Raw genomic sequence first — 26,232 nt, 5'->3', positions numbered from 1 at the left:
CAGTGGTATAAAACACACCGAGGCCAAAGTGTGCACACACACCTCTTTAACCTGACACTGTGCGTCCTCACAGCACCCCTAAAAAAAAATAAAATAAAAATAAAACTAGATTTTAATGACAAAGAACAAAATATGCAAAGTTTCCGAGCTGCTTACTGGATCGAACACAAGAATGCAACAGAGGAGTGTTTGTGTGCGCAGGTTTGAGACGTATATGCGGCAGTTTCGGTGGTGCTGGACAGCTGAACAGCGGATCTTCACAGTCTGACAGCCGCTTCGTCACGTCTGACTCCGGAGAGGAAGATGCATTTGGGTAAAGTCTTGCTCTATGTGCTTCTCCTCAATTGCGCAACTTTGAGTTCGTCCCTGTCCACTTGCGCCACCGTGGACATCGACAATGTGAAAAGGAAGCGGGTGGAAGCGATACGAGGCCAGATTCTGAGCAAGCTCCGGCTGACGAGTCCGCCGCATTCCCTCGGACCGAGTAAGATCCCGTATCAGATCCAGGCTCTGTACAACAGCACCAAGGAGCTTCTGGAGATGCTCGGCAGGGATCGACAGCAGAGTTGCGGTCCGGAGAACACCGAGACGGAGTATTATGCGAAAGAAATATACAGATTCAACATGATTTACGGTCCATCTGAAAGTAGTAAGTATGTCTTTTAACTTAAGTGGCTTTTTTAAGGGGCCGGCGCGTCGATGCGCTGCGTAATTACGCACCAGATGTGGAGAGTTGAAGCCTTTTCCAGGTTGATGAGTCAATAAACCCAGCTGTGTGCGTTTCATTATTGATAGTTAATGAGTTTAAAGTTCAGAAACTCTAATTTGTAGTTTGTTTGTTTTTTGTGAAGCAGAGTCAGTAACCCTGCTCTCCATTTGGAGGATGAGCTTGACCAACCTGCACGCCAGGAAAGTAACTCTCCTCCTGGTTTCCACTTTCCCCCACCCATCACACTTTTTTTTTTTTAAACGGATCATGTCCCTCTTCCCAGATGTTCCCATTTCCTTTCCAGTCAGACCCGATTGAGAGGCACATTTGCCCAGGCGGATGGGAATGCCTTCAGGAAAAGTTGGCTGCCAGTTCGTGCGTCGACAGGGATTCCTCTCTCCGCTGTGAAAAAGCTGACAGAGCACAGGCTGCTTTGGCTGGTCAGCTTCCCACATGGGTGGCCCGTGAGCGTGACATCACTTGCTGCTCGGGGTTTAAGTCAATTTCGTGTGAAAACTGAGCCATTATTCGTGCCCTCAGCCCCAGCGGCGTGCCAGTGTGTGGCTGTGATTTGGCTCCACGCTGAAACACTCCTGGAAAGCCTGGGCTGATCAGGACATGTGTCAGCACTTGAGAGTCATGTTGTGGAAATATGCTGCACTCATGTGAGAATCAGAGCGGCTCAAAGCCAAGACCATTGCATCAGTCCCTTTGAAATCAACAGGTGCTTTTTGGAGAATGTTTTCCCTTGACCATGTTCTGTTTTGAATCTCACAAAATGGTTTTTGACTGCAAGAACACGCTTTGACTTGGTGTGGTTGGTTGTATTCCTGAATTCAGAGCCACTGATGGAAGAATGGATACAGGTGAAGATCAGAACTTTTGTGCACGTAATCAAAAACAAACAAAAAATCTTAAATGAACTTTCTTTACTCTGACTCAAGAGTCCTCACATAGGCTGCTTAATTTAAAGGGGCCATATTGTGCAAAACTGCTTTTTAATCTACCTATAGAATAAGTCCTGTATAGGCCCCGAGCCCGATGGGTGCCGATGTTTATCCCCGGATTCTGCGGTGTGAAGTCTTCGACTCTCCCTAGATTGGAGATCAGTCCATCACAGCCCACTTCCCCAACCCGGGTTGGCAGCCATTTACAGCTGGGTAGACTGGAACAATGCAAATTTATCCACGGGCACAGACGTGTCGCGTGACCGAGAATCAAACCTACATTTTTATATATTGGCAGTCAACGGCTATACCTGTGAAATACCTATTCTTAAGAGGTAGATATTAAATAGAAAATTACAACTGAACACTTGTGCAATAAGCACAATTTGCCTGAAAGGACCCATTTTAGACTTCTACGACATATGTAACAAAAGTTCAACTTTGGACTCTTGCTTTCTTTGAGGCATACCCTGACAGTCTGTGGGGTAGCTAGCACTGAAATTTAGTGGTTTCAAACAATTATTCAAAACATTATTTACGCCAGACATTCTTACATTGAAATTGTGAAATCTGATTCAAGACCGAACAGCTTAAAGAATAAGCGAACTGCAGTGGGCGTAATATATGTGATCATGTAGACTGCGTGAAGCCGGCTCGTCATCAGCCAAGCGCGGTCTGTCAATAAACAGCCAATCTGGAGAGCTTTCATCACTTTGACAAGGCACATAATATGATCCCTATAAATGTGAACAAACAATTCCCGAATGCACGTTCCAGTTTATTAAGATTGGTAAACTTTTCTTTTAACCGATGATATCGTGTCCAGCTTTCGATCCTTACCAACAGCTCAGTCACCCAGGCAACAACACGAACACGTTTCCACTTTGAAAACAAATTAACCAGGTACTGACCTATGAAAACGTATTGCAGTCACTAGATAAAAAAAGACCCCTGATCTCGTAATCACGACATCAGGGGTATAAAGTTAGACACCTGATCTCGTAATTATGAGATCAGGAGACACCTGAACTCATAATTCCGAGATCAGGGGTAAATCTATTGATTCACTGTTCAGTCAACATGCTGTGTTTGAGGAACGATGCACCCACTCGTAGAAAATGCCTAGAAAGTGTCCTTGAAGCTAATCTCAAATAACACTAAGGGTTATCGTTTGCCTCTGTTAGCATGGCTGCGTATGCTAATGATAGCAGCAGTTGACACCATCCATCGGTGATGCTCACTACTGTTATTGAGCATTGCTAGCTTCATATGCTAACTTTGCTTGTATTCTCTTGAACATGACTCATCAATATTCAAACACTTAATATTGACATGAAGCCAAACATAAATGCCGGTTTGCTCTGAACCTGGAAACATTTTTGGAAAACGTATCACTGTACATTTCAAATTAGGCCTGAAAAGGTAATAACAAAGATGGCTGACAAGTGATATTTCACTCTCGGGGCACAAACTATTCAATACTTTAGCACAAGTCAAGAAATAATATATATTTTTGGGTAAGTGTGACAGTACATTTGCACTTTTGGGCATCACTTGATGGAACTGCAGATGTAAATTAGCTTTAAGCTAACTTTACTATATGCATCAAATGGAAACATTTATGTTCTTTATTGTACATGGTCCCTTTACAAATAAATTAATAAAAAAAAAAAAAAACTCTTACTGAAGATGTTAAGACTGTTTGGTATATGTTCCCATTTGGCGTTGGCAATACACAGCTCTGTTAACCAACCTTAACCTCTGGGACAGTTACAGATGTGGGAGAAAATTGATAGAAGACTTTATAAGAGGCGGAACACCAAACATCAGAAAGGTTTCCTTTCTGAATCTGGCATAAGTCAATGACTGGAGTTTGGTTCATGGAAAAGTCATCATGGTCAGAAGGGGTTTGGGTCCAAAAAGTTGTCAGTAGGACCAGTGATAGTTGGGATTCACTGGGCTTTTGATACGCAGATACCAGTGAGGTGAAGTTACAGCTGTGGTTTAAAAAAATAATAATAATAATGCCATTTCAATGACAACTTCTCACCCAAATACAGACAAAATATTTCTGAGACACACTGAAGAATTATGATAATGTTGGCAGTGTGTGCAGATAAAATTGGTGCCACACCACCGTCTGTCAAAGTGCTGGAACGAGATCCCTATGAAACACATGGTTTTAAGCACACCAACCATCCAAAATTAGCTAAAACAAAAACAAAAAATTCCCTTCAATTTACTTCCAGGTTTTGTTTGAAATATTTTGGAAAATATAGTTTCCAGTATTTTACAAGCCATGGAAAATTCCCTGTATAAACCTGATTGCATCAATTGTTTAAAAAAGTTACCAAAAATGCAACACACCATCCAAGCTCTGAGTCGGCCACAGTCTACACTCCAAGTATGTGCGGGACACAGTTGAGCTTACAAGAGCTGTAATAAAGGTTTCTAGCCACGCAATAATAACCACATTTCAGCTACTGAAAAAAAAAAGCTCTAGGAAATCATAGATTGTATATATCCAACCTCTGGCAGTAGTAATGTGTTAATTTATGCAAATAAGGTCTTCAAACAAAGGCGAGTACTTCCAGGTTGCAACTGTTGAGCATGCCAGTTACCATAGTAACTGAAATAGATAAATTGCTTTGATGATGGTTGCCTCTCTTAGTGCCTACTTCCCAATCTTCCAGTACTTGGACAACCCCAATTTCAGTGAAGTTGGGACATTGTGTAAAATGTATCATTTCAAAAGGCATCCATTTCAAAATGAGCAAATATTTGCACAAAAACAATAAATTATATCAGTTTGAACATTAAATATCTTGTCTTTGTGGTGTATTCAATTGAATATAGGTTGAAGAGGATTTGCAAATCATTGTATTCTGTTTTTATTTACATTTCACAAAATGTCCCAACTTCATTGGAATTGGGGTTGTAGTATAGTCTAATGTGGTGGTTATTGGATGTATTGAAGTTTATTTTTGTTGTTGTCCTGGCAGTTATTTGTTATAGAATTACATTATCAATCCTAGTGCTGATATCGGTCCCTCAGGATAGTCATATGCCAACTATACGAGGCCAGACTAAAAGGTTTGTTGGTAGGTTCAATGGCCAGGAGTAATTCCAAATGTATGAAATCTAACATTTTTATTTAAACTCTTGATATCCTCCATACCAACTTGAGTTAGTTACACAAGGATGAATGTTCATGCATTTGCGGATATGCGTCCAGCATCTGGTGTTAAACTTGTGCCAAGTCAACATGCAGATCCATCTCAGATCTGCTGGGGCAACACCAAACAAACCAACGGAGAAGTCAAATGGACTTACTAAACCCTTAATCCCAACATCTTCTCAGCTTCTTCTTAACCCGAGGAATACAATTAAAAACTTCAAACTGAGACAGTAGTACACAACGTGATGCATAATACTCGATTTATTCCACAAATTAAGAAGGAGAACAGGTATTCAGAAGTTTATAAGTCAGTAGTGAACCTTAAAATGTCTTTTCACTTTTACTGGAAGCCAGTGGAGAGAGGCCAGTGTGCGATTTGATCAAATCCAATCCCCTAGTTCCGTTCAGAACACAAGCTGCTGGATTCTCTTGTCACCCATACATCTTGTACTTATTTGCGGTAAACCAGAAAATAATGAGAGAGTAATCAAAGACACAAAAAAGCCTGAATCACTTTCTCAAAAACACGTAAAAGAGAAAATAGGTCTAATCCTTGCAATGGTACACAGCTTAAAATAGACCAAATGTCACTCAGTGACTCTTAAATCTTTCATTATGATGCATCATATTCACCAAAGACAGTGTTAAATGATCATAAAGATATCGCTGTCCAACAGGACCATTAGAAATTCTTTTTAACTTCTCCAAGTTAAAAAATTATAATAAGAAATTCAGCTTTTCAAAGCAACAGACAAGACTCCAGTTTTGCAATGTAACAGGCATGTAAATCTGTAGGTCAACAGTGAAAGTCAGTCCAGTGACCACATCTAACTAAGGGTGCAATATAAAGACAAAATAAGAGGACCTAGAACAGAACCACACAATATATCACTGTTGACTATTCAGATGTAGTGTTATTTAAAAATAAAATAAAAAATAAACATTGTGAATGATCTGATTAATAAGATTTTAACCAATGCAATAATCTGGCCCAAAAAAGCCAAAATAGCTCTCAGTTCTAATGGAATGACAGCAACAGTGAATGAAATTGCTTCCATAGCAAACAAATCATTCAGCACTTTAGTGAGTGCAGTCTCTGTGGAGTGGTGCACTTTAAATGTAGACTGCAAAGGCTCAAAAAGAGTGCACTCTGAAAAATATGTAAGAATTTGTATAGCAGTCACTTTTCACAAGGATTTTAAGAGAAAAAATAGAAATGGGTCTAATTGGCCAGCAACCTGGAGTCCAGACTATGTTTCTTAAGAAGAGGTTTTGTCACATCGGGAACACTTCTAGTGGTAAATGAGATGTTAAAATATTCAGTAAAGCAGGCAAAACTGTTAGTTTCTTGAGGATTCAATGACATTCTGTCAGAAATGCAAACATTCATGTTATGACTAAAAACAACCCAATTTACCGACTACTCAGACATCAAGAACCTCTGAGGCCAGAAAGCAGATGTTGGCCTTAAATTATTCAGAGACTCCAGGTTTGAATTTGCTCCAATTCCACATTTTTTTCCTCCTGAAACTGATCAAAGAGATTTTGAACATTTACCCAAAATGAATTCACCATTGCTATATTTTAGGATCAACTGAAGCTCAAGACCAAATTTTAGTGTTAAATTACTCAAAACCCCCAAGTTTCTGATTAAAATTGGTCACCGGCTAGTCTGTGCTGCTGGAATGTAAAAGGTTTCTGCTCAGTCTGAACCATTTCTGACAGGATAGCGCAGCAGGCTCACCATATCCAGAAGAACTCTGCCCATTTTGAAGCAAGCAGATCCAGCAAGTTTCCTCGAAATTTTTCCCAACTCTGGATGAGTTCTTGGTCCATCACATTGACCAAGAGAAAAAGACAATAAATGCAGTGGAAACATGCCCTCACCCCATCCAAAGGAGGTCAATATTGAAGAAAAAGAAGATGAAGATGATTGCAGTTTTCCAGATCACAAAGGCCTAAAGAACAAACCCAAAACCCATCCTGCCAGCTTGCTGGGTCAATGACTCAAAGCTACCAAGAGAAAACACAGGAAAGCTTGTTTCATCAGTACAGTGGCCCTGCTCACAAATTAGTGGCTGCCATGGTTGTCCCCATTTTCTAAATGGAAGACCACCTGCTGTACTCTCCTGGTTCCCAATTAGTGCAGCAGATAGATTATTTACAGAGGAATCCTTCAAATGGTGATGCAAGCAAAACATTTGGCACAAATACACCTTAGATAGACTTTACTCTTTTGAAAAGGCAGAGTGTCAACTTGAATTGTCAGTCAGCAGCCAGGTAGGGGTCAGTTGAAGACTTACACAGGGGTGAAAATTTAAAAATGCTTCAATCATATAAAAAAAACTATACCACATTATTTGTCTGATCATAAAGACTGCAAAAAGGTATAGTTTGGACTATCTATGACTGAATTTTATGGAGTTATGGGGTAAAAACGTGAAGAAAAATGTATTTCTCAAATGTGGCCAATATTAAAATAAATAATGCATGTGTGGTCCCATCTCACAGGGCATAATGGTTAAGGGGCCCTTCACACATAACACGATTGAAGCTGACTAGTGCACGAAGGAGGAATTGAATGTTGTTGGTGAAAAATCGGAGCCGCCTCTAACGCCTCGTACACCTGTCACTACAAGTATTCGTGCACACCAGCGGCCGAAAGACAGTGTGCCCTGTGAGAGCTCATTCAGTCCCTCTCGCGGCAGATGTCGGCCATGTGCCATGCATGTGTATTGCGCGTGTTGTGGCTCTCCCCCCTCCCCACAACCCCCCTCCATCTGCAACAGATGTGGCGTGCCAGGGGGAGGGGCGGGAGCGCACTTGCATGAACTGCTGATATGCATGTACAGATGGGGAGTGGCCAGCCACGTCTGAGCGCACACAGCACAATGAGCTGCCTCCCAGCTTATCACTGACCAGACACTCTCTGACAGCTGCAAGTGACGGCTCAGTGCACACGACGTGTCACATTAAAAACACAGAAACCACAGCCAGGACAGGTATATTAATAAGTACTACACTAACTGCATACACATTACATAGCAAATGACTTTAAAAAAAAAAAAAAAAAATCACATAACACAGAGAGTGATACAATGGTGTGTGCACTGAACGGACAGGGGGTGTGGCTGCCAACAGCAGCAGCTATTGCGAACTCTGGTTCTGGACGTCACGGCTGGAAAACATGTATAGCGTTTTGACGGACATGGCCTTACAACTGTCCACTGTGACGTGTGTTGCTTGCTGTCCTCGCGTGGAAATACATAAAAACGGCATCTCTGTGTTTTTCGTGTTATGTGTGAAGGGGCCCTAAGGAATGATCTTTTCTGCAAATTTGCAAATGTTGCCCAGATTTTAAAATGGGTTTTGGGAAAAGATGACAACAAACCCAGGACATCAAATACAAATCTAGAAAACATTCACTCAGAAACCCACCCATGATTTACTCTTTCATCCATTTAAAATAAATTTTTTGCTCAACTGCAGGCAGTATTTTTTTTTCCTTTTTCCTCTTCAAATGGTAGGAAATGTAAATGTGTTTTGAATTCAGGAACAATACCACAAAACAACTTCATAATATTTTAAATTAAAGCTACAGTGTGCAGGATTTAGTGTCACGAAGTGGTGAGGTTTCAGATTGCATTATACCGTTAGTCATGACATTGTTCCCTTCATGTTTTTCCCTTCTTTGGCAATTTTGATTCATGCTTCCTCTCCTTGTCTTGTGATAAACAATATGCATGATCCTCCATTTCACAAAAATGAAGACACATATGCTAACATGCCTCATTTACACAATTACATGATCCTCTAAAATCGCTTCATCTCAATTGGGCGGGCTATTCAAGAAGCAACATTTTAAGTATAAGCATTTGTGTAATTTTTTTGGTGAAAGCAAAAACTGAAAACCTGAATATGATTTAAACATTAAAAAAATAAAATAAAATAAAGGTGCCTTTTTTTTTCCCACATTCTAATGCCCTGAAAACCAAGATGGCTTCCAATAAACAAAAATGGCATAAATTTGACATTATGGCTGATATATCTGGTTCCAGTATTTTTTTTCACATCTATTCCTTGTAAAACTGTATCTAGAGATTCCCATATGGATAACAACTTCACTGTGACTACTAATCTTTTATTTTGTGACATTTCAGGCAGACTGCCATCCTGAATTAAACATGGCGGACCCAAAAACCAGTGTTTGAATGCAGTCGCTGAACGCAGTTTTTCCACATTAGGTTAAGCTTAAACATTTGGTGTATAAGATATATTTTCTTTGTTTTTGCAGGAAACAAGTACCCTCGCTTAGAGTCCGTAAATTAACCAGCATGGCGGAGTCTTCATCTAACAACAAGTCAAAAACTGTGGATTTTGGACTTTGCTTTATTTGTCAGCTGAGCAGCAAACAAACATTATCAAATGTTCAAGGAACATTTGGACACCATCTTGAAATTAAGCATGTAAATAATAACTTAAGCCTAAATTTGATGATTCCATTGGTTTCCTTGTGTCAGAAAATATATATTTAGATACTTTGTAATTATATCTTGTGTATTAGCAAAGATATTGTATTATTGCTAAACGGAGGCCATTTTGGACGCCATGTTGGATTTTGGATACTTAGAATGTGAAGAAAAAAAAATGGCACCTTAATTTTTTTTTAAAGCTTATATCTTCTTTCAAAATCAAGTGAGTTTTGTTTATACAAAAAAACAAACAAAATAACTAACATAAAATTACAAATGGTCCTACACTATACTGCATCAATGTAGCAGTGCAACATGGCGGCCTCCATGATGGAGGCTAGACTCATGTAGATACAATGGGGTCATTTTAATCTTGTGCAAACACACTGATTCATTGTTTCAGGTACACAAATGAATGCAATACTCCATTTCTGCTAATAAATACCCCTAGAATCCTAAACACTGTAGCTTGAAGGTCTTTCAGGAGTAATCTTGTCTCGAGACAAACCACCAAAGCTTCACTGCTAGTGTTGGCAACTGTTCCCATTTTGTAAAATTTAACAACCCTGCTCATTTCCTAAAAAAAAAAAAAAAATGTTTTCTTCTCTCTCGTGTATAGATGATCTGTCCTACTGCCCAAAAAGCATCACATCAAAGGTTTTCCGCTTCAACGTGTCCACCATGGAAAGAAACTCAACCAACCTATTCAGAGCAGAGTTTCGTACTCTGAGGGTTCCAAACTCAGCAGCCAAGAGGAATGAACAGCGGATTGAGCTCTACCAGGTGCGTAAAGGTACTGTTTGTTTGTCCTTCTGCCGAGATTAGTAAAGTTGTGCCAAAGGCAATACGTTCAGCCAGCGAGGAGCTCCCAAGTGGCTGTTGTGTTGGCTGTAAACGCGCAAGAAGACTATATCAGCCTGGTTAGTTCTTCTGTATCCACATTATTTCAGAGTCCAACCTCCAACTCCAATAAGACGGCGGTTGCAGATGGGACATATGCTCAGGCCAAATATCGAAAAATCTTCACAAGCATGCACGATGTTTGCAAAACTCTGGACTTACTGAACCCAATGGTGGTCCTTATCAACCAACAGTCATTCTTATAGTATAGTGATGGATAATGAGGACTGAAGTAACCTGATTTTGAGAGGGCACATTTTTCAGCGAGGGGTTTAACGGCCATTACGATTATTGAAACGTTTGCCTTCACTTTTCGTTCGTTTTTTCGTTTATTCTCAATGTGACAAATACAGAAATTCTTCCGTGACTGTTTCTGGCAAGTAACTGTTCCCACATTGTTTGGAAAGCCCGTACAAATGGTGCAAAAATAATAAATACAAATGGAGCTCCAAAGTGAACAGCTGCTCGAGGATTGCTGTGTACTCTAACTTTTTTGTGGCTATCTGGACCTGATCCAATTTTAAAACTTTCCTTTCATCTCCCTCCCTCTTTCGTTCCATTCCACCCACATGTCATTATGCCAGTGAAGCAGCGCACAGAGCGGGATTTGATGTGCCTTTCTAATTTAACCCCTCCCCCCACCCCTGCCACCCCACATTTTAAAATATTTCTTATGCCTTTTGTTCCCTTCTTCCTTTTATATTTATTCCACTTTTTCAAAAACTGGCTTGATGACATCACAAACCTGATGACCTTTAGCACAAATCTTACTTCTCCAGCACATTACCTCCCCCCCCCCCCCCCTTTGGCTATTTTGAAGGGTGACAAAAACACAGCTTTTGTGCTGAGGCGCTAATGTTCCAAGACAAGGACTGAATGAGCATCAGGATCAAAGTTCAGCAGTAAGCCTCAAAGATCAGGACCAAAGCTCTGTGGTCAAGATGAAAGATCAGGGATCATGACCAAAGCCTGGTTCGGAAGATTAGGATCAGACTCAGCAATTACGTCCAACAATCAGGATCAAAGCACTGTGATCATTATTTAAGATCAAGATCAAAGAGGAGATGATATTGTCAAAGTCTGATAATTATGATTAAAAAGTCAGGATCAAAGATGAGCGATCAGGACCAAAGCTCTCCTGCCAAGACTAAAGAACAGTGATTAGGACCAAAGCTCTGTGGTCAAGATGAAAGATCAGGGATCATGACCAAAGCCTAGTTTACAAGATTAGGATCAGACTCAGCAATCATGTCCAACAATCAGGATAAAAGCAGCATGATCATGATTTAAGATCAGGATCAAAAAGGAGATATCAATGGATCAAAGAGATATCATTGTCAAAGGATCAGAGATGAGTGATCAGGACCAAAGCTCTACTGCCAAGATTAAAGAACAGTGATTAGGACCAAAGCCTGGAGATAATGGTTAAAAGATCAGGATCAGATACAGAAATCCTGTCTAAGATCAGGATCAATACACTGTGATCATGATTTAAGATCAGGATCAGAAAGGAGATATTAGGGTCAATGTCTGATAATTCAGATTAAAAGCTCAGGATCAAGGATGAGGGATCAGAACCAAAGCTCTGCGTTCAAGATTGAAGAACAGTGATCAGGACCAAAGCCAAGGACCAAAGATTAGAATCAGATTCAGTGATCATGTTCAAGTATCAAGCTCAAATGCACTGTGATTAGGATTTAAGATCAGGATAAAAGAGGAGTTATCAGGGTAAAAGTCTGATGTTCAGGATTAAAGGGGTCCGGATCAAAGTTTAAGTGATGAGGATCAAAGCTCTGTAGTCAAGATTAAAGATGAGGATTAACGAGCAGTGATTAGGACCAAGGCCTCGTGATAATGATTAAAAGATTAGGGTCATATTCAGCAATCATGTCCAAAGATCACGATCACAGATGAAGCATCAGGATCAAAGCACTGTAACAAGGATTTAAGATCTGGATCAAAGATGAATTATCAGAGTCAAAGTCTGATGATCAGGATTAAAAGTACAGGATCAAAGATGAATGATCAGGACCAAAGTGCTGTGGTCTAAAATTAAGGATCTGGATTAAAGAGCAGGGAGCAGAACCAAAGCCTGTCAACAGCAATTAAAGATTAGGATCAGATTCAGTGATCATGTCCAAAGATCAGGACCACAGATTAACTAGCAGGATCAAAGTCTGATAATCAGGATTAAAATACTAAAGGTGGCTGTGATTGGGATGGCATTTCAGAATCAAACATAGGTGATCAAAGGGTGCAGGAGTTTTATGTGTTCCCAGGGTGAACAAAAAGTCTGCCTGTCACAGAGCTTTCTCCTACTGTGCCCCAGCTCCCAGCACACATCATTCACACACATCTATCATTAGTGTTATGTGTTTTTAATTCTTGTATTCGTTTACGGTTTCGTCTTTAATTCATTTTTTTTTCCAGTTTTTATTATGTTGTGTGAAACGCCTTGAGACAATCTCATTGTGAATTGGCGCTATACAGATTAATAAATTTGAATTTGAAAGACAAATGTCTGGAAACAAAGATCAGAATAAGTTCGATAACAGAAACAGAGGTAAGTAATCAGGATCAAAAGTCATCCACCTCAACCTAATATTCGAGGAAAAAAAAAAAACAAATCAAAGGAATAATCCTTTTACCAAGAAAAAAGTAATGAAAGGAAAACCTGAAACAGATCTCATCAGCAATCATGATTAGAAAAAATAATTAAGATTAAATATAAAAGATGAAAAGTTAAAAATCAAGGCCAAGAGCCTGTCCTTCCTTTACCCAAAAACTACCTCTCCACATATTTTCATTGAAATGTGTTTGTGTCCTTTTTGAGATATCCTGCTGACTAATGAACAGACAACAAAGAAAAGAAGAAACCTCCTTAGTAGAGGGGAAAAATAAACATTTTCCAACATCTGAGCCAAAATAACTTCAAAAATGATATGGCTGCAGTGATCGCAACCCCCCCCCCCCCCCCCCCCCACACACACACACCCTTTTTTTTTTTGATTGAAAGAAATAATTTAGAAAACAAACAACAATCATAGCCAAGCTGCCCCTTTATCCGTATTAGGTCGCATTTCAAGAATCGCCTCGTTGGGGCTCATCAGTCATTATCCCATTATATTTCATTTTTCCATATCTTACATTTCCCAGTGTAGCTCCAGGAACCATAAAGTCCTCAAAATGGAAAAGTCTTGGATGAAGCCATGTTGTTGCTGAGCTCATTCAGAGCCTAATGTGCGGGTTGGATGAGCCTATAATTTGAAACGTTTTAATGCCCCTCACTCTCCAGGGCTCATAGCGGATGATTCATGACAACTGGTCAAAACTGTAATGGGATAATTCAAACAATGAGCTCTGACAATCAACCGGCTTAAAGATTTTCCTCCAGTGACGTCTTCATTATCTCATGCACTTCTTTGTCCACGTGTTATTTATTGAAGCCTTTTTTGTTTGTTTTCAGTTTTTGGAGTTTTCAGTTCTCTTTGTTTGTAGATCGTGAGGCCAAACGAACACATTCGGAAACAACGCTACATCGGAGCCAAGAATGTGCTGACCAGAGGCACTTCGGAATGGATCTCCTTTGACGTGACGGAAACGGTGCGGGAGTGGCTGACAAACAGAGGTGAAATAGCAGTATCATGTCAAACAAAAAACAAACAAAGTCAATTTAATATACATACAGTGCCAAATCATGAGTATAGCAAGAAAATTAGTGAGGAATTGACATAAAAATCATGAGTATAGCAAGAAAATTAGCGAGGAATTGACATAAAAAGAAAATAAAGCAAAGAAAGTCATCTGTGTGCTCCTACGTCATCATTACGTCCATTATAATCACATTTCTTCTTATTACATCGCTTTGCTAGGTGCTGCAGTTTGAAATCATAGAAGGAAAATAGTATCAGCTAGCTATGATGCATTGACTACTCTCAAAGAAACTTCTGCCCCATCCAAATATGAACTGTTCCACTGAAAACTACAAACGTACTTAGTTCTTAAGAGTTCTTTTTAAAATAACTGTAGCATCAGTACTAGCCAGTTAGCTTCAGGGCCTACTCACGAGGTACTGTCTTCTTCATGCTAGCCTATATGGCATTGGTTATTGTATTCTCGAGGTCGGAGCCATGTCACATGCGAAGGCCAAAATTCATACTTCCGCGACTGGCCGCTCAGTGAAAACACACTCAGGCTGTATGCGATTGAAATCATTTGCTTTTTATATTGTCTCTAACTTGCTTCTAGCGGCCAGTTGACAGCTATCATTGCGTAGAACGGTGAGATTTATACACCAGGCTGACCTGAAATGAACCATTGTACATTAAATTGATGTTACTGACGAGTCTTACCAGTTTGAAAAGTGACCAAGTTACATGTATTTGTATGAGCTCTGATGTTTTCACCGAGAAAACCTGCCCCTCAAGGTTAAATGCCTGGATGACCGACCTTGAGAATTAGCTAACCGCTACTAATTTGATTTAAAGGCTCATATAGCCTCAGCAAGCCAGGCGGATAAAATTCATATCATCAATTATGTGACTGCAGTATTATTCAAATAATGTACTTTTTTTTTTAAGATAGTTCTTAGAGTTCATTTTAACATAATTGTAGTAGCTGTGCTACCTAGCTAGCTTCTGGGCCTACTCAATACTGTGTCCTCCATGCCAGCTCATGGCATTGGTTATCGTATTAGCTAACAGCGACTAATTTGATTTCTATAAAGGCTCATATAGCCTCAGTAAGCTGGGCGGCTAAAATTCACATCATCAATTATGTGACTGCAGTATTATTCAAATAATGTACTTAGTTCTTAGAGTTGTTTTGAAACTAATTATAGCAGCTGTGCTAGCTAGATAGCATCTGGGCCTACTCAATGGTGTGTTCTCCATGCTAGCCGACGGCATTGGTTATCGTATTAGCTAACCGCGACTAATTTGATTTCTATAAAGGCTCATATAGCCTCAGTAAGCTGGGCGGCTAAAATTCACATCATCAATTATGTGACTGCAGTATTATTCAAATAATGTACTTAGTTCTTAGAGTTGTTTTGAAACTAATTATAGCAGCTGTGCTAGCTAGATAGCGTCTGGGCCTACTCAATGGTGTGTTCTCCATGCTAGCCGATGGCATTGGTTATCGTATTAGCAAACTGCTACTAATTTGATTTCTATAAAGGCTCACATAACCTCAGTAAGCCGGGTGAATAAAATTCACATCATCATTCCTCATGTGACAGGAGTATTATTCAAATAATTAAGGACTATTGCTGAAAATGATAGAAAATAGAAGAAAATTGTGTTTTTCCCTTTATAAGTGCGGTTCATAAAATGATTTAAATACAACAATTTGTTAGATATCACTGTAGCTCTGTCATCCAAATGTGAGTCAGCCGCTAAATTACCGGCACACGCTACATTAGCTTGCAAACGCTTATATCAGTTTCGTGATCTTTGGAAGTCTAATGAGTACAGGCAATTACACGGGTCTCTGGGGTAACTGCACCAGTATTTGTAGCCAAAAAGAATTCCCCTTATCGACACAGAGGTGATCGTGGATGTGTTAAGGTGATCGTGGATGTGTTAAACGAAACGCAAGAATGTATTCCAAAATGTTCTTTTCAGTGGAAATTTGCTCACCAAGCATCGCCTCAATGTATCGCACATACAAAACATTTTCCAGGGTTCTCTGATGCTATAACTGATTTTTAACAATTAGGATGCGTTTGCATTTTGCGCTGTAGGGGATTTTCTCCTTGTCGTAGTACCGTAGTTGAGCACAAAGAAAGCAAAACCAACAACAAGAGTGCTTTACAACAAATTTTAAAGATGGCGGCTGCTTTGTTTCAAAAACAATTCTGTCTTCTCAGGAAGTAATCTGGGTTTAGAAATCAGTGTGCACTGTCCGTGCCACACCTTTAACCCGAATGGTGACATCATCGACAATGAGAAGGAGGTGCTGGAAGCCAAATTTAAAGGTGGGTATATTCATTCATTCATTACGTGGGGATGTGATTATTTTTACTTTCTATTTGTGAAGAGCAAAGCAGCTCAGTGGGATAACGGGTTGGGCTATCAATATGTAGACCTCAGTTTGATTCCCACTCATGCTACTCATCTGTGTGTTTGAGCAAGACACGTCATCTGCGTGACTGCAGTCCACCGGGCTGTAAATGGGTGCCAGGCTTGTCTGCGCAAGAAACATCCCATCAAGGGGGATTCAAAGACTCTTATCCTATGGCACTCTGGGATAGGCACTGGCAAGCAGTGGCCTCAGAGCCGATATAGGTCTTCCTTGCTTATGGTAGGGTGCAGAAAGAGGAATTGAGGCATTGCATGAGGAACCATGGAATGGCAAAGAAGTATGTGAGGGCAGTGCAGCATATGTACAGCGTGACAGTTGCAGTAGGAATAATTGCGTTCGAGGTGGATTTGCATCAAGGAATCAACTCTGAACCCTTGGTTGCCGTTGTGATGGACAGGTTGGCAGATCTGAGCAGACAATCATCTTCAGGGACCTTATGTTTGCAGATGACATTGTGATCTGTAGTAAGAGTAGGGATCATGTTGAGATGAGCCTGGAGAGATGGCGGTACAGGGAAGGGGAAGGAATGCCAGTAGGAGCAAGAAGGAGTACATGTGTATAATAAAAGATGGTACAAGGTAGAACGTGTAGCACAAGAGCCTATAGGACCAAAGACTTCATTAGTAAAACTGATGAAGTTGAAGGATTTATTGTCTTATGGACTGAAGCCAGTTATGGACATTCTACGCCATTTTAATTTTTTCCAAAAATTTCATGTGATTAGTATGAATGGTGATTATAATGACATATAACCATGTTGCCACTAAATTACCGCCCAACAGATGTTTAATTTTGCCACATTTAAATATGAATTCCAGTTATTGCACTTGGATTGTGTGTTTGATTCCATTGCGTTCCTCTGCAAAGGTGTGGATGGAGATGAGGAGCAGAGTCACTGGGACCTGGGCCACCCCAAGAAGCAGAAGGAACAGTATATGCCTCACCTCGTCCTTATGATGATCCCACCTCACCGCTTGGACACTCAGTCCAAACGCAGACGCAAGAGAGCCCTGGATACAAACTACTGTTTCTCGTGAGTGATGCGTACATGCATGCTAATCATCTATGGTTATCCACAGGGAGTTTTTTTCCCCTTTATATGTAGCCACTGATGAGTTTTCCAGAAATTATTAGATGTCCAGTTTTTGAGCGTAACATCATTTATATCATACATGATTCCATAAATGTGGAACATTTGAGTATGGAGAGGCCACAGTAAAGAAAATGCTAACCGCCTTGGAAAGTAGCTGTTAGCATCAGCGGCAGTTCTTAAAGATAGTTCATCATTGACATACACCATGTCAACGTAACAATGTCTGGTATGGGAAGGAAAAGAAAACCTTTACTTCTGGCGGTGAATCGCTTTTGAAGAGTTTAGTCATGTTTGTAACTCTTGGTAAACCCTTTATCCTATCTGGTATTTGGCCAGAATATGCAGTAAATGTACACATTAACACCAAGTATTTAATGGAATTGCTGTCGGTTCTTGTCATAGGAACATGGAGGAGAGCTGCTGCGTTCGTCGACTCCACATCGATTTCCGGCGTGACTTGGACTGGAAGTGGATCCATGAGCCCAGTGGCTACGATGCCAACTACTGCTCCGGGCCCTGCCCTTACCTGAGGAGCTCAGATACCACACACAGCACGGTAGGAACAACTCATCATATAGGATTTGCAACAGGATGACGACGCCTACAACCACAATTCAAATGAAGGTGGGGCATTGTGTAAAATGTAAATAAAAACAGAATACAATGATTTGCAAATCCTCCTCAACCTATATTGAATTGAATACACCACAAAGACAAGATATTTAATGTTCAAACTGATAAACTTTGTTGTTTTTGTGCAAATATTTCCTCATTTTTAAATGGATGCCTGCAACACGTTTCAAAAAAGTTGGGATGGGGCAACAAAAGACTGGGAAAGTTGATGAATGCTCAAAGAACACCTAACTGGAAACAGGTGAGTGTTATGTTTGGGTATAAAAGGAGCATCCCAAAAAAGGCTCAGCCGTTCACAGGCAAAGATGGGGCGAGGATCAGCATTTTGTGAACAACTGCATGAAAAAAAATGTCCAACAGTTTAAGAACAATGTTTCTCAACGTTCAGTTGCAAGGAATTTAGCGATTCCATCATCTACAATCCATCATATAATCAGAAGATTCAGAGAATCTGGAGAACTTTATACACTAAGCGGCAAGGCTGAAAACCAACATTGAATGCCCGTGACCTTCAATCCCTCAGGCGGCACTGCATTAAAAACCGACATCATTGTGTAAAGTATCTTACAGCGTGGGCTCAGGAACACTTCAGAAAACCACTGTCAGTTAACACAGTTCGTCGCTACATCTACAAGTGCAAGTTAAAACTCTACTATGGAAAGTGAAAGCCAGACATCAACAACAACATCCAGAAACGCAGCCACCTTCTCTGGGCCCAAGCTCATTTGAAATGGACAGACGTAAAGTGGAAACGTGTGCTGTGGTCTGATGAGTCCACATTTCAGATTGTTTTTGGAAATCATGGACATCGTGTTCTCCAGACAAAAGAGGAAAAAGACCATCCAGTTTGTTACCAGCACAAAGTTCAAAAGCCAGCATCTGTGATGGTATGGGGGTGTGTTAGTGCCCATGGCATGGGCAACTTACACATCTGTGATGGCACCATCAATGCTGAAAGGTACATCCAGGTTTTGGAGCAACACATGCTGTCATCCAAGCAATGTCTTTTTCAGGGACGTCCCTGCTTATTTCAGTAAGACAATGCCAAGCCACATTCTGCATGTTACAACAGTGTGGCTTCATAGTAAAAGAGTGCGGGTACGAGACTGACCTGCCTGCAATCCAGGCCTGTCGCCCATTGAAAATGTGTGGCGCATTATGAAGTTTAAAATACGACAGTGGAGACCCCGGACTGTCGAACAACTGAAGTCGTACATCAACTAAGAATGGGAAAGAATTCCACCTACAAAGCTTCAACAATTAGTGTCCTCAGTTCCCAAATGCTTATTGAGTGTTGTTAGAAGGAAAGGTGATGTAACACAGTGGTAAACATACCACCGTTCCAGCTTTTTTGAAACGTGTTGCAGGCATCCATTTCAAAATGAGAAAATATTTGCACAAAAACAATAAAGTTTCTCAGTTTGATCATTAAATATCTTGTCTTTGTGGTGTATTCAATTGAATACAGGTTGAAGAGGATATGCAAATCATTGTATTCTGTTTTTATTTACATTTTACACAACATCCCAACTTCATTGGAATTGGGGTTGTAGATCCAAATTATAAATGCTTTCTTATAGAAAGCAAATTGGAGAACTATTTCTTAGGTGAACCCTCAGAGATCTTTTCTGTGTCAACAACCAGTAGTTCATGAGTCCACAAGCAGAGGTGGGATGAAGTCACTGTCAAGTCATTCTCAAGTCAACAAGGTGCAAGTCCCAAGTCAGCTTGCAAACAATTGGTGGTCATTATGACTTCAAACTTGACTTGGGACTTCATTCCACCTCTGTCCACAAGTATCCAATATAGCTGAGTCTCAATTTCCGATAGGTATCGCTGCATCATTTACAAAATTATTTGGGCCATGTCAATATCGCTACCCCAGCTATATCTTCTCATTATTACAGGGGGCTTCCAAGGCATTCCTAGGCTATTCTTCACCAAATCTCTCAGGGTGTACTGCTATCTTGAAAAGGAAACTCGCTTCAGTTCAGCTCTAAACTACCACATAACTGCAGATTAGGGATAGACTGATAATTGGCTGGGCGGTTGATCTGCTTATTCGGATAATCCCTCTGGGTACTCTGTAGGGATTGACCGATAATCGGCCTGGGCCGATAATCGGCATAGTCACATAATCCCTCTGGGTGCTCTGTAGGGATAGACCGATAATCAGCTTGGCCAAGCTGATTATCGGTCTCTCCCTACTGCAAATCCTTCCCCAAATCCTCACATTCTATTTGAAATAGTCAACAAAATGACAGGAATCAATTCTCAGTAATAAATTCACACACACACACACATCTTCAACCGCTTAGTCCAATTGAGAGTCGCGGGGGCTGGAGCCTATCCCAGTAGTCATAGAGCGTGAGGCAGGGTACACCCAGGACAGGACGCCAGTCTGTTGCAGGGCCACAAACAGACAAGCAAACACAGTCACATGCACACGCACACCTACGGACAATTTAAAGACTCCAATCCGCCTAACCCGCATGTCTTTGGATGTGGGAGGAAACTGGAGCACCCAACTGGAGCACCCAGAGGAAACCCACGCACACACGGGGAGAACATGCAAGCTCCACACAGAAAGGCCACAGGCGGGAATTGAACCAATGACCTTCTCGCTGTGAGGCAACAGTGCTAACCACTAAGCCACCGCGCTGCCCTGTAATAAATTCAATACAATAATAACAACTATGGAACTTTCCATGTGTGCAGCATTGGTGTTTTCAAGGAAAAACAATTTGCCATTTCTTGCTGGATCTCACTGTGGACTCTTGGACGGGACACCAGTCCAATGTAGGCTACTTCCCCAGCCAAGGCCGCTACCCATTTACCCTGTGTGGACAGACATTGCAGACTAAGTGTCTTGCCAAGGACGCAGACAGGTAACATGGCCGGGAACGGAACCAAAAACTACATATTGGTAGCCTCCTGAGCTACCTGCTCTACCTGACCCGATACTTAATACTTATTACAATCCACAACAACCTTGAAAGTTACAAAAATGGAACAAACACTTTTTCCAGGTTTGGCTCAACCTCCACCAAAGCTGACACACAGCTTCACCTTGGCCTGAGCCCGTGCTTATCCCTGGGTTCTCCTATTGCAACATGATTAATGGTAAAGCTGTTAATACCCTGCTGTCAAAAGGTGTAATTTTCATTTGTCTCCCCTGTGTGCTCTCCATTAGCTGCTGAGCCTGTACAACACTCTGAATCCAGAGGCGTCAGCCTCCCCCTGCTGTGTCCCCCAGGACCTGGAGCCCCTCACTATACTCTACTACTCTGGACGAACTCCTAAAGTGGAGCAGCTGTCCAACATGATCGTCAAATCTTGCAAGTGTAGCTGAGAAGAGGTAAAACGTGAGGTGTTGCAGACGGAATTTGTTAAGCTTGTTGACTTTTGGACCTTCAACTGTGACAAATGTTTAATGGACCATGTGACGTCATAGTTTAGATTTGAACACTTTTTTTTTTTTAAAGGATGCAGATTGGGAACCTAATTTTTCCTTTTTCCTAACTCCCCCTCGAGTCACTCAGTTTAGAATAGTTTTTTTTATTTTTTTTTTTTTTATAAAGGTCCAGCCTAAAGCAGAATTCACTGGATCTGTTGGACATTAAACCCAAGACCCGCTGACTTTGTGGTGTATTTTCTGCAGCTTTTGGCTCCAACCATCAATCTAATTCGAGTCTTAAACCTCGAGCTGATAAATCGACAAAGATCCGCCGCTATGCCCACAGAACAGCTGAGTAGTTTCTCCTGTCTCCTCGGGATGATACCGTTAATCGCCACGAAAAATAATTGATGAAGCTGTCCTGAACAGGCTGGATTTTTTTTTTTCCTTGAACTGCTTCGGGCATTATCTTCAAACACAAAGGAGAAAGGACAGACTTGCTGCTGTATCCAAAGCCATAGCTGCGGTCAGGGAAAAGGAGAGCCGAGAGCATGCCTGCTGGATTTGCAATGGAAAGTGAATGAACAAAGAAGTCGAGCCAAGCTTTTTTTTTTTTTTTTTTGTCCCGCCAGCAGCAATGACCCCCTTTTTTTTTTCCCCTTGCATCTATTAAAATGGATGGAAGACCAGACCTGTGTGAAAGGGAAGAACTGTGATGGAAACTTGCCATTCACTGGACGTTTTCACGTGTAACAGGTTCAAATCATTTTTGGGAAATCAAAGAATATACTGGAAAAGAACAAGTGTTACGCAACAGGGTTTTAAATTTTAAATTTTTTTTTTTACATTAGCAGATTTGGTCTGTTGTGCAACTTGTCATATTGTGATTGTTTCACTAACTGGGATGAAGTCTTATCTTTAATATCCGGGATGGAAACACTTTCGTATTAATCTATGAGTGTTGTTACAAGGATTTCCCTGTGATTCTCAAGTCTGTCCTTTTGTATGCGTTCATGTTTTACTGCAGTTTTGAACTCTGAGTTACTGTATTAAAATGAAACTGTCCGAATAAAATAAAATCAGATGGCTTTTCTAAATATCTGATTGTGTCACAGCAGTAAAAAATCATTATGTCTGATTGTTGGAAGGATTAGTTAAAGGGGTCAAATTATGGGGGGGGAAGAACAGTTTTGTCCCTTTCCAAAGAGTTATTGTTTCATAACAAAATCATTTTTTTTCTTTGTTCTTAAAGAAATTTAAGACCAAATGTCTCTTTGCACTTCTGGGACTTATGTCACGGAAGGCCATATTTGAAATCCTCCTTGCTTAGTGGTAAATAACCATTGAGCTGTCTGCATTCTTTTGATGTGAAAATCTTTCTTATGGATGAGTCACGATGTTTCATCACATATCTTCAGTTATCAACATACAACAACTGGTGATCTTTATTAGCTTGCTGAAAATATGCGTAACATGACCCCTTTAAATAGCCCACATTCCAGGTCTAGACACTAAACGAGATAGCCGTGAATAAGAACCCCACGGAAAAACAAGGTCTAAAATATGACCAGTTCATGAAACTAAAAGGGCGCCCATTAGAGTGCATACCTCTCTCAAGGCAAGATAACGCCTGATGAAAAATACTTTTTTTAATCTCATAGAATCACATCATTATCTGGATCTGAACCAAAATACAACAATTGATAGTCAATCACACATATGAATGATTTTTCTCATTAATTGATCATGAAAGCTGATCTTTGGTCATAATCAAGGACCTTTGAAGGTGAATGTTGGGCTTTAATCCCAATTTCTGAATAATGAAAGTTTGCTGATCTTTGATCTTGAGATTTGATTGAAATTACTGGCATTTGATCCTAATCACTGCTCTTTGATTTTTAATGCTAACTCTCGATTATGCTTGACTAGTGACAGTAGCCTTGGGCCTTTGATCCAGACTGTCTTTGATCCTGACATTTGATCCAGATTGTCTTTGATCCCAATCAAGGATCTTAAATTCGAACTAACTTTGATTGTAGTCAAATGATTCTTATCACTGTTCTTTGATCCTTAATGCTGTTCCTCAATTCTGATTGACGCATTTTAATCATGACCAGTGACCTTTAATCCTGACTCCTGAACTTTGATCCTGATAACTAATTTTTGATCATGTTCCTGGTTTAGTATATCATTATCTCTGATGTTTGATCCTGAACTTTGAATATAAACATTTACATTTTGTAACATTTTTGCAGAAAGGGGTGGAGCCAAGAACATGTATGTGTATATAAAATACAAACAGGCCATTACAGTAAGGAAATTTTTCTTGAGATATCACAATGTGGAAGCTTGCAGTCGAATGGGTGCCCTAATAGTTCACAATGCATTAGGTTTTATTCATTATTTTTATTATACTTGTTCTGTGATTGTACTCGTGACCTTCCTGTTCAAGGGTGAAAAGTAACTGGATGTGCAGTCAGAACTCTGCAGTCTGTCATTCCCCTTGCTTTGTGTGTTTGTTTGTTTAGTGGAACATGACAGTGGCTGGATGTACAGTTGACCTCATTTTAATTTTTTAATCCCTGTACTGTTTGACACGCACCTGATCTGAGTCATCTAAGATGATTATGTGACATTTTGGCAGCAATATTGTTTAACTTGTGCATCATGATTACTATAAAAAAAATTGCAAAATGGAGAAAAAAAAATCTATATGAGCATTTTTTTTAAAATACAAGAATTCATTGCTGTGTGGTTAAGAAATGGTCACGTGTAATAGATCTGCAGAAGCGTTTAACTGCAAATTAAGAAATGATGAATTTACCCAATGGTCCTGCCCAACATATTGAAATGACATTTTTTTTTTAAACTGCCATTTTCCCATAATGTTTTGGTTCCATACGAACATAATTTCTCTTATTTGAATCTCACAAACCCACCTGTTTCCTCCAGGCGCAGACGAAAGTTTTTTTCCTTTTCTTTCCGAGTAATAAATTTTGCTTCTTTCCCGGGGATTACTGCTTAACAGCTTTCCCAGGCGACAAAAAAAAAAAAAAACAGCTCTTATTTTCAGTGCATATTAACACATGCATGTTATGTTTGTCACGCAGCGGTTGCCGTAAATCACGTGTGTGTTTTTAAATGGTGTCTTCACTGTTGGACTATCAGTCCGTCTCTCACACGTTGGGAGTCATCGTGGGGCTGCTGAGCTAATCTGGAATGACAGGTAGCCAGAGAGAATTTGCTTTCTCTCTGCGGCCGTTATTGTTCGCCGTCACGCTCGATGAGAGATACGCCGCGATTGAACCACAGAGACCAATAACAGAGGTCAGGCCTTGAACAGCTTTGCCGACAGTCTTGTACTAACAAGCGCACATTGCTCGTTAAGGGCGGCCATGCCCCCACATGCATGACTGACTTAGACTTCCTGCCAGCAGTCGTCCCTGGAAGCGGTCGCTAACCCTAACCCTCTGCTGCAGCCAAGCAACGTTTCTGATCACATCCCATTTATCCATTTACATTATGGATTCAACTTCAGCATGGTGGCTTATTATTATGCTTGGTAGCGCATATAATAAGGCACGGATACGGTCTGCATGGGTTTCACTCTGTGGCTTTACTGCACCGTCTTTCTCTGCAGGCATGCCGCCTAAGCATGCTGGGTAATGTAGTTTATAACACCAAACAATTCACCCTCAAAACATCATCATGTTCAGCAGCTCCCAATCGGTCTTCTACGCGCTGTTTTTGTTTCCGTCTTTCTCCGATTTTATCCGTTTTTAACTTTGCGTGCTCCTTTTGGTGTCAACAGGTGCACCCATATTGGCAAGTTTGTGCGTATGCATCATCCCATCAGGTTCTGGGATGGCGATAAGCCATTATGCACTGGTACCGCTTGCTGTTGAGGTTGATACAAACATATTTCCAGTGGTGGGCACAGTTCTGCTAATCTGTTAACCACAAATTAGCAATGCTAACTTTTTTGTTTGTGGATTAGCTTTTCAGCTAACTTTGGAAACCATCAGCAAACCAATTAGCTTCTGCTGAATTTAGTTCCGCTAACTTTCAGTCCACTAACTTTTTTCCTGGTAAAGTGAGTAAAGTTTAATGGACAAAAATGTTTGTAAACCCTGAGGTGTAAATTTTACCTCACCAGTCGTGTTGAGCTCTCCCACCAAAGAAAATCCACATATGTTTTGTCTTTACATAAAAATAGAGCAATAACTGTCTTTCACTTTAAGAACGTAAAGATTTGCATGTACACCCTGTCTTTAAGCAGAATATTGTTATTAGATGACGAGGAGTTCATGTCCTCGGGATGCACATGGATTTTATTTTTTATTTGTTTATTTTTTGTGTTCATGATCCAGGGAATATGCGGGTTATGTGACTTGACCTTTGAATTTACCCAGCAGCCCCTGCAGTGCCTAAACTCAAAACTACCTTATCAGTAGCCGACAATGTAATAAAAGTTTGTAGTAAGGGGTAACTTCTGCTAAATTTTTTAGCGGTTTATCAGTTTAGCATTATAATAGCTAACTTTCAGTTAGCGGATTAATGGTCATCAAAGCTAATTTTTCAGTGGTTAATGCCTTGGTTCATTTGAGGCCAATACATAACCCAACACATGCTCTGCGGCTGCATTTTTCTTCCTTCAAGTGTCCTTCATAATGGGATTTTTGTAATTTTGACTGTCCACCACCATAACAGCATTGAAATTAAACAATTAACATGCACTTCTAGTGTACAGCCTTAGCTTGTGTAACATTCCAGTAACCTCAGAAGTTGTGACTGGGAATGACATCACACTTGAGTTTCT

The 26,232-nt window shown here is 40.4% G+C and overlaps 1 protein-coding gene across 1 annotated transcript; it reads left to right on the top strand.

The window, feature by feature from the left end:
• Positions 1-303: 303 nt before the first annotated feature.
• On the top strand, positions 304-23,343 carry LOC117503321 (transforming growth factor beta-3 proprotein-like). Its single transcript, XM_034162540.1, has 7 exons — positions 304-649; positions 9,926-10,089; positions 13,705-13,834; positions 16,076-16,183; positions 17,158-17,323; positions 17,786-17,939; positions 21,210-23,343. The coding sequence occupies exons 1-7, from the start codon at positions 304-306 to the stop codon at positions 21,366-21,368; spliced, it is 1,227 nt and encodes a 408-aa protein (XP_034018431.1). The 3' UTR covers positions 21,369-23,343.
• Positions 23,344-26,232: the final 2,889 nt, after the last annotated feature.

The sequence above is a fragment of the Thalassophryne amazonica genome, chromosome 21 (assembly GCF_902500255.1).
Source record: "Thalassophryne amazonica chromosome 21, fThaAma1.1, whole genome shotgun sequence".
Taxonomy (NCBI): domain Eukaryota; kingdom Metazoa; phylum Chordata; class Actinopteri; order Batrachoidiformes; family Batrachoididae; genus Thalassophryne; species Thalassophryne amazonica.
This window is presented reverse-complemented; position numbering and strand designations above follow the sequence as displayed.

Coding starts and splice junctions, on each gene's coding strand:
- LOC117503321 (XM_034162540.1), top strand. CDS start 304: ATGCATTTGGGTAAAGTCTTGCTCTATGTGCTTCTCCTCAATTGCGCA. Junction 10,090..13,704: donor AGCGGATTGAGCTCTACCAG/GTGCGTAAAGGT, acceptor CTTTGTTTGTAG/ATCGTGAGGCCAAACGAACA. Junction 17,324..17,785: donor GATACAAACTACTGTTTCTC/GTGAGTGATGCG, acceptor TTCTTGTCATAG/GAACATGGAGGAGAGCTGCT.